Genomic DNA, 18,904 nt, shown 5'->3' on the forward strand with positions numbered 1-18,904 from the left:
ATGACGCTTGCAACGACTCCATGGCCATCACCGCCTTTAAAATGGGTTTGCATCCTGACAGTGCTCTCCGCAGTTCATTGACTAGAAGGCCCCCCAAAACAGTCTGGTTGTTGATGAAGAAAGTTAAGGAATACTACAAAGTGGCAGACGACGCCTTGCGGGTTAAAGCTGGGAACATGGCCAACAAGACGGCCCATCCTGAAATTGTTCAGTCGGTAAACTCTGTGCCACCTTAGAGTCCCGAACCACGGCATTGGGCTAAACGAGAAAAGAGACGGGATTCACGCCGATCAAAAGACCAATGTTCCCACCGAGCTAACGAACAACTTCAAGTAGACAGCAGGGGCACATGGCGCGCGGACAAGAAATATACGGAGTTGTCGGAGCCGATCAGCGTGGTTATGTCTAAAGTCTAACACCTTCCATTCTTCAAATGGCCACCCAAAAATGGTGGGACCTCCCGACATGAGACGACGAGATAGGCAGTGCGAGTATCACAAAGACCACGGCCATGATACTGAGAGTTGTTATGAATTAAAGGATCACTTAGAGGAATTGGTACAAGATGGTTGGCTACAACAGTACGTCCGAAAAGGCAACTCAACCAAAGCAATAGCCTTAAGGCAGGATTCATCTCCACTCGGCATGATCCACATGATATACAGCCTACCAACGGCATCCGCGGTGCGTACGATTCAGTCGTGCCCCGACCCTCAAAATCAACTCACCCCGGCTAAACGGTCCCATGAAGCTGCGAGCATTGCCTTCGATGATTCAGATTTAGTCGGAGTGACACTTCCTTACATCGATCATTTGGTAGTCGAGTTACGCGTAAACCGATTCACCGTTGAGCGCGTACTCATTAATCCTGGGAGCACATTGGAAGTTATGTATTACAAGACATTCACCAAACTCGACTTCACCAAATCGGATCTTTCTCTAGCTTCTTATCCATTATTCGACTTCAACGTCAATCTAGAGTACCTATTAGGCAAAATCATGCTACCAGTTCGAGTAGGCTCGCGAACAGTGGATCTGGAATTCTTGGTCGTTAGGCTGTCCTTGCCGTATAACCTCTTTATGGGCCAAACTTAGCTGCACACCATGCAGGCCGTGCCAAGCACCTATCATCAATTGCTCCGTTGCCTTACTGAACGAGGCGTTGAACAAATCCGTGGTTCACAGAAATTGGCACAAGCATATTATCTCCTTGCCGCGAAGACACCAAGAGAGCTGAAAGTGAATTCTATTGAGGTGCCGGATCGAGAGAGCCTTGACGATGTTGGACGGCTTCCAAGCGAGAAGGCCACGGAAACCCTAGATCGAGTTGAAATTGTCAGGAATCCTGATAGGTTCTTCATGATCGGTGCCTCCCTGAACAAAGTCGATAGACAGCAGCTAATTACCTTCTTACTTGGCAACCTTGACATATTTGCCTGGTCGTCGTATGAGATGTCGGGGGTAGATCTATCTGTCTCTCAGCATCGTTTGAATGTCGACCCCAAATGTAAGTCGATTATACAGAAAAGTCGGCGGTCAGCCGCAGAGCACACTGCCGCCGTTGTTGAAGAGGTTGACCAGTTGCTTGACGCGGAGCTATCAGGGAAGTGACCTACCCTACATGGCTCTTGAATACTGTGGTTGTGAAAAAGAAAAATGGGACTTGGCGTGTTTGCGTTGATTTCATCGACCTAAACAAAGCTTGCCCCAAGGATTGTTTTTCCCTACCCAGAATTGACCAACTTGTAAATGCTACGGCACGTCACCAGCGTATGAGCTTCCTTGATGCGTACAGAGGCTACCATCAAATTGCCATGCATCCGGAGGACCAAGACAAAACTGCATTCCTCACCCCAAGAGGAACCTATTGCTATAAGGTTATGCCTTTTGGGCTGAAGAATGCAGGGCTAACTTACCAAAGACTAGTTACTACCATGTTCAAGGAGCAACTCAGCCACACTATGGAAGTTTACATTGACAATAAGGTGGTCAAGTCCAAAGAAGAGCAAACTCATCTAGCCGATCTGGAAGAGACATTCGGCATTCTACGCAAATACAGAATGAAGCTGAACGCTTCCAAATGTGCGTTTGGGATCGGCTCTGGCAAATTCTTGGGTTACATGTTCAACCACCGAGGAATCGAAGCCAATCCGAGGAAAATCACCGCAATCCTGGAACTTGGCTCCCCTTGATTGGTCAAGGAGGTTCAAAAGTTGATGGGGATGGCCGCCGCACTCAACAGGTTCATCAGTCGTTCCACGGGCCGCTACCGACAATTCTTTCAGACACTACGGCAGGGTAAAGCTTTTAAATGGACCTCCGAGTGTGAAACCGCTTTTAACGGCCTGAAAGCTTATCTCCGATCTGTTCCACTTTTGACAACACCATCGGCAGACGACTCGCTCATTTTATATCTAGCCGTCTCTGACCGGGCTGTCAGCACCGTGTTGTTGAAGGAAGAGCTTGGAGAGCAGCGATCAGTGTATTATGTGAGCAAGGCAATGGTTGACACCGAAACCAGTTACCTTCCACTGGAAAAACTCATCCTAGCCCTAGTCATGGCGGCAAGAAAACTGATGCATTACTTCCAGGGGCATAGCATCGGGGTACTAACAGATTACTCCCTCCGATCAGTACTATGTAGTGCAGAAGCATCAGGGTGCGTTTCGAAATGGGCCCTCGAACTCGGCCAGTACGATATTCAATTTCTGTCTAGAACCTTAATTAAGGGGCAAGTGCTTGCTGATTTTGTAGCCGAATTCACGGGGGGGTGTTGCCAACTTCAAGACCGACCAAACTCAACCCAAGCCGAATTGGAGAATTTATGTGGGGGACATTTGGTAGTTGTATTGTGACGGGTCATCCAATCAATGGGGCGGTGGAACCGGAGTAGTGATCATGGCTCCCGACGGCGCAATAATTGAGCAGGCCATCAAACTCGGCTTCGAAGCATCAAATAACGAGGCCGAATACGAAGCCCTTCTAACCGGTTTGCGAAATGCACATCTTTTGGGTGCTCGGCGTTTGCTTGTATTTTGCGATTCAAAACTGGTGATCAATCAGCTAAAGGGGGAGTACGCGGCCAAAAATGATCGTATGGCGACTTACATGAAAACAGCTAACTCCTTGCTGGCAAAATTTGACCATCATGAATTTAATCAAATAACACGTGATCAGAACACACATGCAGATGCCCTGGCTTGCCTAGCCTCCACCATTAACTTAGAGATTAAATGGACCATTGAAGTAGGTTTCATCCCGGAGCCGAGCATTGGCCCTTTGAAGAAAGTCCAGGTCAATGTCATAGAGTCAGGACCGAGTTGGATGAACCCCATTGCTATATTCCTGTTTTCCGAACAGCTCCCAGTGGACAAGAAAGAAGCGCATAAGCTGCGAAACAAAGCCCTACGATACTACTTGGATCCACAAGGAAAGCTTTATAAAAAAATCCTTTTCTGGTCCATACCTGGAATGCATGCATCTGGACAAAGTCGAAGAGCTTCTGACTGAAATACATGAAGGCAGTTGTGCTGAACATTCTGGTGGGCACCTTTGGCTCATCGAGCTGTGACACAGGGGTATTACTGGCCGACAATGAGAGCCGATGTCGAGTGTTACGTGAAAAAGTGCGAACAGTGTCAGAAGTTCTCTCCTCTGATTCACCTGCCTGCTGAAGATTTAAGCTCCATAACCAGCCCTTGGCCGTTCGCTCAATGGGGACTTGACATCGTCGGACCGCTGCCTCGTGCCTCGGGTAACAAGCGATTTCTGATTGTCGCAACTGATTATTTCACGAAATGGGTAAAAGCAGAGGCACTAACGCACATCCGAGATACTGACGTAAAGTGTTTTGTACGGAGAAATATCATAATGCGGTTCGGTATTCCCAGAGCACTTATATCAGACAACGACACCCAGTTTGATTACGGATTCTACCGGGAGCTTTGCAGCAAGTATGGTATTCAGCCCTACTTCTCCACTTCAGCTTATCCACAGAGTAATGGCTAAGCTGAAGTCTTCAATAAAACCATTTTAGACGGCATCAAAAAGAAGCTGGAGAAGGCGAAAGGCCGATGGATTGAAGAACTGCCGAGTGTATTATGGGCTCATCGCACAACACCGAGACGGTCTACCGGGGAAACGCCGTTCGCTTTGTGCTTCGGAACACAAGCAATTATCCCTTTGGAGATCGGCCTCCCAACCTTGAAATCAATTTTTTTTTGATATGGGCCGAAACGATATGATGTTGGCTTTGGATTTGACTCTGATTGAAGAATGAAGAGACCGTGCCCTTGTCGCCATGCCACGGTACCAGCAGCAGCTTGCTAAGTTGTATAACCAACGCGTTCAGCTACGCCGCTATGTACCAAGTGAATTGGTCCTAAAGAAAGTGCTTCTAGCTATCAGGAAGCCGGCTAACGAAAAGTTAGGTCCTAACTGGAACGGCCCCTACCAGATCGACTCAGTCGCGGGAATGGGGGCTTATCGGCTCAAAGACATGTTTGGCAGGAGTCTACCAACCCTTGGAACTCCTCGTATTTGTGTAAATTCTATCATTAGACCCGACCTGTGGGGCATGATATTTATTTTGAATGATCCGCCATGTGCAGATTTCACTTTTGCAATGCAAAGTTTTGTTTTCTCTCATTGTGTAACTCAGTTCAAGTCTTTCAATTAAAGCCTCTGGATTCAGAGCGCCCTTCATGCATGTCACGATTGGCCAAGACAAAAAGCCTCCAAATTCAGAGCCCTATCCGTGCAGGTCACGTTTGGGCCGAATAAGACTCTGGATTCGGCGCGCCCTTTGTGCATGTCACGATTGGCCAAGACAAAAAGCCTCCGAATTCAGAGCCCCATCCGTGCAGGTCACGTTTGGGCTAAATAAGACTCTAGATTCGGAGCGCCCTTCGTGCATGTCACGATTGGCCAAGAAGAAAAAGCCTCCGAATTCGGAGCCCCATTCGTGCAGGTCACATTTGGGCCGAGTAAGACTTCAGATTCGGAGCGCCCTTTGTGCATGTCACGATTGGCCAAGAAAAAAAGCCTTCGAATTCAGAGCCCCATCCGTGCAGGTTACGTTTGGGCTGAATAAGACTTCGGATTCGGAGCGCCCTTCATGCATGTCACGATTGGATAAGACAAAAAGCCTCCAAATTCGGCGCCCCATCCATGCAGGTCACATTTGGGCCGAATAAGACTCCGGATTCGGAGTGCCCTTCGTGGATATCACGATTGGCCAAGACAAGCCTCCGAATATGGTGCCCCATCCGTGGTCTCGTTTAGGCCGAGTAAAAACTCCGGATTCGGAGCGCCTCGCAAGCTGTTACAACACGCGGCGACAATTAAAACATTCAAGCATTCAGAAATGTTTCATTAAATTGATCAACTGGCACAAGCCGTATAAACATAAGTTGACACATGTAAGCATTCAAAACGAAGTGAGTTCTTAAATTGATTGATTCGCACAAAGTGTATTAATACAAGTTGAAATACGATAACATTTGAAACAGAACGTCTTATTAAATTAGAAAACAAATACATAATTCGCACTCAATCTACATACGATCATTACAAGGTCTGCTTTTATTCGGCGGCTCCCTCATCATCACTCTTCTCAACTTAAAAAGTAGAAAAGGGGAAATCATCTCGCTGGTACAACGGCGACGCCGAATTCACACCTACTGCCCGGAGAGCCTCAGCTTTCTGAAGTGCCTTGATCCAACCGTGCTTAAATCCACGATTTTCACATCGCGGCGAGTTTCTCCTTGGTCTTCTCTATTCTGACCTTTTGGCTGTCATGAAAGCCTTTTTCATAGGCCCTGGACTTCGCAGTCTCAATCGCAACACATGCTAGTCGTGTTCGATCGGCAATGGCATGACTTATTAGCCTCTGGGTCACTCTCTTTTCCACAACCGGGTTAGGATGGTTGGCCGATTGAGACTCGGCAGACTTGATTTTCCTTAGTTCACGCTCGACCTTTCCATGCGAGCTTCTAAGTTCCGAATGCGTTCATCTCTCTGTTTTATATCCCGCCGAGTAGCGCAAAGACACATGCCGATTTCATAGGCGGTGTACAGCCCCTTCACCACCCCATGAACGCCTTTACGAAACACTTTGAAATCCTGCCGACCTATCATCCACTGCTAGACTTTAGGTGAAAAAATCTGTCGAGCGAACTCGACTACCACATATGGATCACGAACAATTGAATCCGCCTCTGTCATTGGTCTATTCTCCACAAAGATCGCAAAACTCAATGGACACAGTGTCGCATCGGATTCCCTTCCAGAACGGGGTTAAGGAGATCTGCCCCGTGGCTGCTTGTCCCTCCTGGGCGACCTACTTCGACGATGAGGAGATTGGCATCTCTCCCGCTCCCTCGAAGTCCTACTTCCGGTGCGCGTAGATTCGCCACTTCGATTCATATCTCCTTCCAGCTCAGCTAATGTTCTTGCCTCTCCTCTGCTGTTGAAGAAAAGTCTATTTGACATTCGCATTTGTTTAACCTTTCTCAACGAATTGGACTGAATTACTAACTCTGAGCATATAAATAGGACCGTCATGCACGAAGTACATGCCCCATTTATTCCCTACGGGGGCAGCACCTCCGAGGTGATCTCATTAATACTAAAACCTCAACAGCCCGGCGCCGATTGAATCATGTGCCCCAGCCTTCTCATGAACCTCCGTTATTCGGCGTTCTAGTTCATGAACTAGCTAGGGCAAGGGCAGATTCATCAATCTAATCGGCTTAAATGCCCCAGCTATCCCATGAACCTTCGTTATTCGGCTCTCTAGTTCATGAACCAGCTGGGGCAAGAGCAAATTCGTCAATCTAATCGGCGTATTTGCCCCAGCCGCCCCATGAACCTCTGTTATTCGGCGTTCTAGTTCATGAACCAGCTGGGCAAGAGTAAATTCGTCAATCTAATCGGCGTATTTTCCCCAGTCGTCCCATGAACCTCTGTTATTCGGCGTTCTAGTTCATGAACCAGTTGGGGCAAGGGCAGATTCATCAATCTAGTCGACTTAAGTGCCCCAGCCGCTCCATGAATCGATTTATCAGTACAATATTCATGAGTTCATTTTATTCGGCTTTCTAGTTCATGAACCAGCTGGGCAAGGGCAGATTCATCAATCTAGTCGGCTTAAGTGCCCCAGCCGCTCTATGAATCGATTTATCAGTGCAATATTCATGAGTTCATTTTATTCGACTTTCCAGTTCATGAACCAGCTGGGCAAGGGCAGATTCATCAATCTAATCAGCTTAAATGCCCCAGCCATCCCATGAACCTCCGTTATTCGACTCTCTAGTTCATGAACCAGCTGGGGCAAGAGCAAATTCGTCAATCTAATCGGCGTATTTGCCCCAACCGCCCCATGAACCTCTGTTATTCGGCGTTCTAGTTCATGAAGCAGTTGGGGCAAGGGCGGATTCATCAATCTAGTCGGCTTAAGTGCCCCAGCCACTCCATGAATCGATTTATCAGTACAATATTCATGAGCTCATTTTATTCGGCTTTCCAGTTCATGAACCAGCTGGGGCAAGGGCAGATTCATCAATCTAGTCGGCTTAAGTGTCCCAGCCGCTCCATGAATCGATTTATCATTACAATATTCATGAGTTCATTTTATTCGGCATTCCAGTTCATGAACCAGCTGGTGCAAAGGCAGATTCATCAATCTAATTGCCTTATGTACCCCAACCGCCCCATGAACTGATCTATCAGCACTTCATGAATTCATTTTATTCAGATTTATCAGTCAAATTCATTAATCTAATCGGCTAATAAGTTTGCCGTCTCACGTAGTCTTGACATTTTGTTCTAACTGCTGATTTTTTTAATTATGTACTCATATAACAAACAGTATATGCAATAACTTGAGAGTATAGAAAATTTTCATTTATAAATTGGGCGCTAACAGCGGACATTTTACACATGAAAATTGGTTGACATCCAAAAAAGATGAAAATCTACTAACAAAAAATTGTGCATCTAAGATGCTTACCAAAAACGAAAATATGCCTTGATCATTCCTCATGATCAGACGCCAGCGAGTCAATGTCCACTTGCTCGTATGGAATCGGCTGTGCCAATGTCACATTCGCAGCAGCGAGGGCTTTGACCCAGCCGTGTTTAAAGCCCTGATTCTCAAACTTTGGCATTTCATCTGCGTAGCTTTCCAAGGCGGCCTCTTGCCCAGCTTGGAACGCTTTGGAAGTCTCGGAGTCGGCCTTTTCCCTTGCCTTCTTCGATTCCTCCAAGTCGGCTTCCAGCTTGGCGATTGCCTCCTAGTCTAACTTAAGCGCCTCCTCGCTGGCCTTTGTCTTTTCCTCAGCGGCAAGCCTTAACTGATCAAAATTTCTAGCTCGCTCGGCCTCTGAGTCGACTCTAGCGCGTTCCACCGCCGCTTGCGCTGCCTCATAATCAGCCATTTGAGAGACCGCCACAACCTTGTTCTGTTCATTTTCAATTCTGGCTTTCAATAGGCCGATCTGTTCTATGGCGTCATGTTGACGGCGGCCGATCTCAGCTATCCTGCCCACTGCCTACAAAACAAAGAAACAGTAAACAAATAATTAGAAAAATATTTACAAACGTGCATGCGTGAAGACGGAAGATTGCAAATAAGACAAGTAACGTACCGATAGAGCCGACTGAGTGGCCAAAGCAATTAGCATCAGAACTGGCTCTGCTCGAAATACAGCTCTGTTGACCGGTAGGGATATCGAGGAGGCCATGCTCAAGGCCACAGCCGGGTCCCTCAAAGCAGAGGAGTCTGAGGAAATCGGCATATTTCTGACCCTTGGTTGAATTGTGAATGGAAGGACTAAATCCAACTCCTCAACTCGAGGCCGTTTATCGCTTTGGTCCTTGTCATACTCGGCCTCTCAATCGACGGGGCGCTTTTCGCCCCTTTGCTCACCTTCGTTGGCCTGCCTCACCTGCTCCATATCGGCCGTTTCAGGGTGAGCCGTCTCTTCGGCAATAACCGGAGGAATGGACTCAATGACCATGGCTGGTGTAGACTCAACAACTATGGCGGGTGGAGTTTCCGATCGGACGGCCTCGGCCGCTTGGCGGCCATCCTCTCGGCATTCTTCTTCCGCGTAAGTTGCGAGAGTGATTCCCCAACTATATCCTCTGGATAAGCGCCGGGAAGATCTCCTAAGTTTGTAAAAATGTCTTCAAAGACGTCCCCTCGGCCGGACGTGGATGGAGGGTCGGACAAATTCAGTCCAGCCTCCTCAAACGCCGAATTGAGGGCTTCGTCTACCTCGGTTCCCAATTGGTCTGGGTCTTCGGCGATCTAATCGGCTACTTGTTCTTCTGCGTGTTCTGAACCAGAGGCTTCTAAACCAATCTCCTTCAGACTTTTAAAGCTGGGGAAGATGAGGGCTGTAAGATGATCTTCGCCTCTTGGAACTAGAATATGGTCTGCTGCCGAAAACATTGCGTAGGACGACACGTAGCGCAAGAGAATATGAGCCGCCCTTCCTTGTTTCTGAAGATTTGGACGGCCAACGAACTGCAGAGTGATTTTAATATCCACAAGTACAGCGTCGTCGGCTGAAACCAACACTTTCTTCAACTCATTGCCTGCACAAACAATACAGTAAGTACATGAAAGGAGAGTCGAATACACATGCGAAAATATAAGCAACTAGAATGAGCTATACGGCCACCTGGATTGCCTTTTCACCTTGGCACGAAATCTAGGCGATCTTCACCCTCGCTGAATTCCCAGTTACCTTGAACAACGATCATCACGTCGTCAATACGCTTGCCAGAGTTGGCAAGCATGGTCACTAAATGATGATCGGTGTCCTTGGCCCTAAGAAAATAGCGTCCTAGACGGCCAGTGGACTTGGCTAAGGCATAGCAATGCCGAATCACAGGAATGCCTAGGTTAATCCTAAGACAATGGTTTAACTCTATGATCCCCATTATGATACGAAAAAAATTCACGTTAGGCTGGAAGGGATTAGGCCCTAATGTCGAAGAACGGCTCTCAAGAACGGATGAAGGGGAAAACGAAACGCCGCCTTCAACAATCGATAGGAGAGGAAAGATGATTATGCTCTCATCGGTCCTCTACATATCGGTGGTGCTGTCTTCTACGAGTGATAGATGAACGTCTTCGGGGATGGAACAATGGCGTCGGAAGCCGGAAATCCGATCCGTAGAAAGGAGTGCTTTCAAATTTTTCGCCAACGTAGCCAGCCTAAGGATTATGCAAAACTAATAGTAAACAAGAAAATAGTATTGGGAGTGAAAGATAAGAGAACTTACAGGGAGCGGAAGGGATAATGAGAGACAGAAGAAAGTTGCAGAGGTCGCGAAGTGGAGGAGTTGTACTAGAAGGCGAACCAAAAAATCTTGAGTATTCAAAGTATACATTCGAAGAGACAAAGTTTTAAACCACATTAAATGGAGGAAGCATACGAAGAGGCGGGAACTTGTAATGATGACTAGAAAATGTGTGCGTTCTGACACGCTTTGGAATTTGGTTAACTGCCGAATTTTTGACTTTTCAAGATCGAAACCAAACACGCCGACTAAACAGTGTTAGTGGGGTGTTCGGGGGGCAATTGTGGTAGCCAAATAAACAAATAAAAGCAGACGCAAATAGGCCGAGTGTATATCTTCCCAATCGGTGTATAGTATGCACTCGGCCCCGCCCTTGACGTTTCAGATGCTGAATAAGTCAAGTAGGGGGCCGATTAAAAGTTGAAATACGGCATAATGGGGGGGACGAGTGCATAAGTACATGACAGATCAAGAGCGGGCCCTGCCTAGAAGACCAGGAGCGTATATAAATAAAAGAACGACGAACAAGGAAAGGTATGTGAGAATCAGTACGTTTAACTTAAGATACACGCAATCTAGACAGCATACACTGACTTATCCGTCGCAGTGCTAATTTCGGCACCCCCAACCGGAGTGTTCATTCTTTTTCAGGCTACCAGCTGAGGATCTCGAGCGTCCCATTGGATCCAAAGAGTATTTCCACACCACCTTCCCCACAACTGTTGAACTTGGGTCCTTGCAGTGTCCATCTTTTTTCTCTCTAAGGTAAGAGCCCTATCTACTACCTGTGCATAAGTAGGTAGTTGCACTGCAACCAGCTTGTCTTGGATCCCCGAGTCGAGTCCCCACTCAAAGCGCCTTACCTTATCTGTTTCATTTGCCACTATAGCTGTGGCATGGCGAGAAAGGGCCTCAAATCGATTGGCATATTGTGTCATAGTCATGCCTCTTTGTTTCAGTTGGAGAAATTCTTAGATCATCTCCTGCCTTACTGAGTTTGGGAAGTATTTTTCCATAAACAATTCCTCGAATTGTCTCCAAGAGAGGCCTGCTACCTGACGGCTTTCCTTAATCATTGTCCACTAGAAATCGACCTTCCCATCGAAGATAAATGAAGCAAGGGACACTTGGTCCTACTCGTTCTGAATGTCTAGCGTCTCCAATATTTTCTTCACTTGCCTTATCCATGCCTCAGCCGCGTAGACATTGGGTTCTCCGAAAACTTTTTGGGGCCTGAGTTTTTGAAATTTTGCTATTAATTCTGCTTTGTTGTTTTCATGCCTGGGTTGGTTTCTTAGTTCATTAGTAATTGCCCGGAGGAAATTCATGATGTCACCGTTGTTGTTGTTGTCATTGGATCCATTAGCTCTAGTTCTTCCTGCCATTTTCTGTACGAAGGATATTATCACCGTTATTTATTTATTTATTTATTATTATTATTTTTTTTTAAATAAACTACAAGTAAAATAGTCAAACACACAAACTTTTAAATACTAGGATTTCATTAATGATAATAAAAGATCAATACATTCATAAAAGAAAGAAATAGAGAAAAAGAAAAAAAAAATTATTCTACTACATAACTGAGGGGATTCTTTCACCTCATTACTAATAACTGTAAGACTAGGCCTTTACAATGAAATCGTAACAAAATTGTTAAGCAACCTAGCCTACCCCTCTCCTTACCCACTTAGTTGAAGAGCCACAGATAGTGTTGATGCACCTGCCAGGCATACTCCCAGCTCTCATCGTAAAGTCTGTAGCATCTCCAATGGACTAACAACCTAGGCCCTTCCTATCCCACGCGCTAGCTCAGAATCCTCAAAGGGACCTCTTCGTAAGTGAGTGGGTCGCGAAAGTTCACCGTCCCATCCGTAGGGATGATCTTTCCGGCCGATAGGGTTACAAAGAAAATGTCCCGCTGGTGGAAGAGATTGGTGTAATTGTTGGCCAAGGCTGGTAGTAAAGGGTCGACCTCGTACATGATCCCAGCAAATTCCTGGACAACTCTTACAGGTCTGTCACGACCCAAACCCGGCCCTATGGGTTTAGCACCGTAACCGGCCAGTAATCCGAGATTACCACAGGCCTGCAGAACAGTAGTACAGTAAAACAGAGTACAGGGCCTGGCGGAAGCCAATACAGTAAATGAATAATGTCCATTGAGCTGTGTCAGTCTGTATGCCAAAAAGATTTTTCATGCATTCACATATACAAACGGTACAGTCTATACAAAATTTACAGTCACACAGTACAGGGACCTAATCCCTTGATAACAGTACGGTTAGCAGTTAACAGTCTATACAGTAATCCAAACAGTATGGAGACAGACGGGGGAAAAACAAGACACCCCAAAGCCATAGCATGGCAACTCGGAACCTCTCAGTGAGGCACAAAGGCTGGCTTGACAAAACTGGAGTCTAACCCACGCTCCTAGCTCCGATCTGGTGACTGAGCACCTACATATATATATATAAACAGTGAGCTAAAGCCCAGTGAATAGCATAATGCGTAAAGGGGTTATGAATGAAATGTCCTTACAGTAATGAAAACAGTCCATTAAATCAGTATTTCAGTCAGAACAGTTATTCAGTCATATGTGGTACATCCATTAGCATAGCAGTAAGCAGTAGGTCTTAAAGACCGAACAGTATTGATGGCCATCAATCAGTAAACAGTAGTGGTTCCACGAGGGAACCGACAGAGATCTCTGTAATAGTAACAGTCAGTAACAGTAGTTGCTAAGGATGCCACAATACAGTTCAGAATAGAGGACATACATTCATTCAATTAACAGTAACAGTTCAGAGAGCAGTACAGTTCAATTGTTCAGAAAATAATCATTTTGAACATATCTTTACACAGTTGTTACTCACAGAGTTCGGGCTACAGTATGCTAGAGCGTGTCTCCCCAGTCGCCAACCCTACACAGTTAACAGATTGAACACACACTAAGCTACACAGTTGGGAAAGATTAACAACTTAATCCCTAATGCCTCGGCGCGTTCTACATCTATATCCTCAACAAGATGTCTTAAACTAGGCCTAAGAACGCCTAGAATGGGATGAGGATGCAAAGATGCACATTTAAAACATTTTCAGAAAAACAGAGTCCCGCTCGAGCTCAAGTTTCCCCGCTCGAGCGGTCATGCAACAAAGGTACACGCTCGAGCGTAAACTTTCCCGCTCGAGCGTACTGTAAAAGTACTGGATGGGTGAAATCTCCGCTCGACGCCCGCTCGAGCTTGAGACATGACTCCGCTCGAGCGCCCAATCCTCCGCTCGAGCGGACTGTAAAACAGTGCAGAGAGATGCTGGATGCTCGGATTCCACGCTCGAGCGCCACTTTCCCCGCTCGAGCGTAAGTGCAGAATCTGGGAAACCCAGATTACACCTCCAAGCTCAAACTCATGTTCAAATGCATCAAAACCGATCCTCTTGGGCCCATTTTCTGGAAAACATTTATAAACACATATAATAACATGTTTCAAAGCTCAATTTTAAGAAATCAAAGCCCAAGGGTGTTTAATTCAAACGCAATTTAAACCATTTTCCAAGAACAATCCTCAAATATGACATGCATGATCTTAAATCATTTTCAAAGCTTTAATGCTGTCTCAAAAGAGCTCAAACCTTCAAAAACAAGATGAACTCATGTAGTATGACCAAAAGATGGACATGCATGTGAGGTATTATGAACTACAACCTCAAAACTTCAAGAATGGCAACATGCATGCAACAATCAAGCTGCAATTCAACATCTAAACCATGTTTTGGCTCTAAACTCCATCAATATGACATGAACCATGCAAGAATCAACTTAAAGACACAATTAAGAGGTTGAAACCCTTACCTAGGTCTTGTATTCAAGAGTTAGGAGCTCAAATTAACAATCAACCTTCAATTAGCAAGCAATTCTCCAAGCAATTCAAGATGAACTCCCAATCCTCAAGTCTCTCTCTCTCAAGGTCGGTTGTAGGCTCAAAATGTGGCTGAAGGAGTGTTTTGATCCAGGTGTATAATAAGGCTCAAGTATATGTATTGAGTGGGCCACTCATGTGGCAAATTGGTAAATAAATCAAACTATGCAATTGACCAATATCTAATCTAATTTAATCATACCTAACAGTTTTCAGATAATTATACCATAAAATCACATTAATTCTAAGGATCATAGAACACTAACCAATTCCCGGTTCGGCCGCCGATGAGGCCTTCAATTAGCAGTTTAAACATAGAACACGAACAGATCAAATAATCAATCAAACAGATAGAATACAAATTAACATACACACTCAGTCAATTCAGTTCCAGTTTTCAGTCAGTCAGTTCAGTACTTTAACCAGTCCAGTTATCAGTCATAATCAATTCAGTTTAACGGTAATCGATGGTTATCGGTAATCAATCAGTCATTAATCGGTAAACAGTATGAGGGTTGTTACAAGGTCCCACGTATTTGTCATCCTCCCTTCGATGCTTCCACTAGAAAGGTATTATCGGTTATAGCTTGACATACACCCTAAGTTCAACTGGGAATGTCACCTCCTGCACCACATTTCCCGAGTCTGCCTCGTCTTCTTCGAAGGTATATTCTATGGAGGAGATGGGGTCCGACTCCACCTCGTTCTCTTCTTCTTCAGACTCTTTAGGGGGAAGGATGGCTAAGGGTTCCACAAAGTTTATTTCCACGTCATCCTCCTCGTCCATTTCTTCCATCATTTCTTCTTCCGGATCCACCTCCTCTGGTTCAGACTCGGAAATCTCCGCCCATATTTCTGGATTGCTTAGTAATGGCTCCTCTTCTAGGTCAGATTTTGGGTCCGAGAGCCAGTCGTCATTGTGTGGTGGGCTTGACATCCTACATAGGAAATACGACACTATTATACTTTTGGTAAGGCTTTAGATCATAAAATGTTTTTAATTGAAGCGCAGTAAGAGACGTGTGCTTAAGTCTACCCAAGGTCTCAAAGGTTTCTAGACCTAAGCTCTGATACTATGTTGTGACACTCCAAGATTTGAGGACATCATAATAAGATTTAGAACTTAAAATCAATTTTGTTAATAATTAACCCCTCATCAATGTTGTCACCAATATTACTAGCATTAATTAACAACCCAGAAATTAAAAGTTCATAAATTACAACTCCAATAAAAACTTAAAACTTAGTCTTAGTACATAAAAACAACATGAATATAACACACGCCAAAAAAAAAAAATTAGAAACTTAGAAAAATGGTTCATGGATCTTGGGCACTCTTCAAGTTAACCAAGGCCGAGTGTCGCCTTGCAAGGCCTCGGTGTTTCCTTCGATTTATTCGGTACCTTGCATAAAATGCCAGGGCAACGAGAATACCAGTGAGCGGCGAGCTCAATAAGATACTACAACCCGAAAATACCCACCCTGATAATAATACTCACAATTTATGAATAATGTATAGTAACAGAATAACAAGTAACATTTAGTAAGCATAAAAGGAATGTTATCAGTTGAAATAATAACAATAGATAATAATAAATCAAATAAAAAAAAATATAACAAATGGAAGCAGTATTTCATCATAAGGAATATGCCCACCTTTCTTTTTAAATTTTCATAGATTTAGTTTATCAGATAAATTTAAGTAACTCCCCGCAGAGTACTATTTCCACTCAACCGCTAAGCAATGGCCACGGGCAATTCTGACTCCCCTTTGGTCAAATGTTCAAATGTTACTTACTGTAACTACCAATGATGCCCATGCACCAGGGTTACATACCCGAGTCGTGACATCACGGTCTGCCCTAAGGGAACGGTCTATGTTGTGACACCCGCATCACCAACCTTATATCGCCTACACCGATAAGAGCCGAAATACCTTCCCGTGCCATGTAAGGGTTCGCAACTCACTTGCGCAAGATTCTAAACTGGGCTCACCCCATTACTTTTAAATTTTAATGTATCATTGGCTAAATTTCGTGTTTCTTTACTTGTTGAGATATTCACAATAACTCAATATTTAATTACCAATAATGTTATACCAACTCATTAAAACTCCTAACATAAAATATTACACATGTCACACAATAGTAAACAAATGTACAAAATTTAAATAAACAATTTATTTAAACCATGGTATGAAATAATAATGTAGATACCAAAAAGAAGAAATAAATCATAATCACACATATGCATGGATTTTTAATCTACAAGATTAGATTAGCACAATATTAAATTTTTGTCCAAATAAACAATTGAAGAGATAATTTTTTTTTTTTATTCTTCCTTAATTTGCCAATTTTTTTTTTCTTCAGAATGTATATCTCACAATTAAAATTATAAATAAATTACTTATACAACTCTAAAATTCATATAAATCTATAGAATACTCAATAAAAATGTTATGGTCATTTTTCAGAAAGCATTTTTCAAAAATAAATTATAAATAATTCCGAAAATTTTCAAGAAAGTTTATGACACAGATTTGTCACATTTTCTTAAATTAATTCCATACTTAAATTTATAAATCAATTCTATAATATAAAAATTTATTATAAAATTAGACTTGTCAAATTTCATTTTTTGTTTAGAAATTACTAGATTTGGTTTAATATAGAATTTTTAATAAATTTTCAAACATATAGTAAATTTGTCTTACAGCTCCAAATTTAATTAAAAATTTGTATAAATTCGTATAAAACTCAATCATTGTTGAAACATTTTGTGGATGAACTAGACATCATTCTCAACAACTTTGTAGAAGAAGTTATCTCAAAATTTTGAGTATAAAATTGTCTAAAAATTCATACAAAGTTTTTGGCAGATTTAAGGGCCAAATAAAATCTTCAATCCTTTCTTTAATGGTATAAACTACACATGTAAGCTTATTTCTACAATAATACCATGACTTTGAGTCTATCAATAACTTCAAATATTTGATATACACATCACAAAATTTATATACATATATATAAAAATTTCTATCTATAAGTTAGTCATTTTATCATATGAATATAATCTGAAAATTTCAACAATAAAAAAAATGAGAGGGTTGAGAGGGTTTTTTTTATTTAATTGTAGTGTTGAAATGGTAGGAAATATATATCCTTCTTAATCTCCTCCTCCTCTTATCCTCCTACTCAACTTGGCAAATTTTCTTTTCTTCCCTCATTCACCAAATACAAGCATGCATGTATATATATACAATGCATGCAATATCACCAGATTCCTTTGCTGAGCACCCTCTCTCTCTCTCTCTCTCTCTTTCCTTTTTTTATTCATGCTATCCAACCTTCCCATTTCCAAGAAGCATAAAGGGGCTCTCCTTCCCTATACTAACATGCAAACAAATATATGGAAAGTTCCCACCAAAAATCTGCAAGGTTTGATTCTTTTTTCTTTATTTTTTGTGTGTGTCTTTGTGTGGGCTTCTTAAAATTGATACACAAATATTTTTTTAACTTAGATATTTAGTAAGAATAATTATCATATTGAATCCTAATTAAAATAATTTATAAACAACAAGTATTGAACACCCACAAAATTATTATTCTTAATAATGTCTTTGTTAGTGATTGAATTGGGTTAATTTAAAACTAACTTTTACACTAATATATATTTCAGATAGACTCTGGATAAAATTAATTAATTAATTTATTTTCTTTTAAGAATAATTAAATGTGGGTTTTCACAATACCCATCTATTTATATAATAATCAACCCATCTATTTATATAATAATCAAACCCTACATCTCTTATATCAAATCATCTCTCTCTCTCTCTCTCTCTCTCTCTCTCTCTCTCTCTCCACGATCTAAACCCTAAGTGCGTCGTCCTCCGCCATCGCTGCCATTCTCCACCTCTATGGATTAAAGCTGTCCAGATTGTGAAGATCATGACGAGATATGTCACGCTCCGAAATAATTAACATAATAAAGATTTATCAATTTCCAATTAGATCATCTTGTTTCCAATCAACCCTTCCAATGCCTAATATGTATATAGAACATAAAGTCTTAATACAAACATTATCATCAATCCCTAGCATGGATATTCATTAAACTCTTGAGATTTACAAAAGAATGTTTCACATGCGGTTATACATTGAACACTCCTAGAATATGAATCTATAGCATGTGACATAATCAGGTAAGTACGAATTGATGCCCTCAAGAGTTACAAATTCCAAGGCTTAAGCCCGGTTACACAAAAATGATTTTTCGAACCCATACATGCAAAGCCCTTGGCTTGTCAAAAATAATTACAACAAAAGAAAAGAGTCTTGTGCTCTCAAAACATATTCTAAGCCTCTAACTTGGCGGGATCACCACATCATTTCCTGCACAAAATCCCATAGGGTGAGCATAAACCCCAGTAACAAAATCTTAACAAAGTATATACATTTTAAGCAATATCTAGGGATGAAATGAACATGCCATGCCATGTTCAAAAACATATATTTTTATCTTTTGAAACTTTTGTGCACAATGCAATCTTGAAAATCTAACAATTCAATAATTTCAATGTAGTTCAAAGGGGCGGTAAATACGATTTAGGTAATTCCAAAGTTGTGTCTACAAGTAGGCATAACAAGCACTACCAATTTCTACTT

The 18,904-nt window shown here is 42.8% G+C and overlaps 1 protein-coding gene across 1 annotated transcript; it reads left to right on the forward strand.

Moving 5' to 3' along the window:
- Positions 1 to 654: 654 nt before the first annotated feature.
- LOC145795742 (uncharacterized) lies at positions 655 to 1,095 on the forward strand. The gene has a single exon (XM_082880623.1). It carries the CDS (start codon positions 655 to 657, stop codon positions 1,093 to 1,095), a length of 441 nt encoding a protein of 146 aa, XP_082736749.1.
- Positions 1,096 to 18,904: the final 17,809 nt, after the last annotated feature.

This window comes from Camellia sinensis, chromosome 7 (assembly GCF_055761805.1).
Source record: "Camellia sinensis isolate YWXY chromosome 7, ASM5576180v1, whole genome shotgun sequence".
Lineage (NCBI taxonomy): Eukaryota > Viridiplantae > Streptophyta > Magnoliopsida > Ericales > Theaceae > Camellia > Camellia sinensis.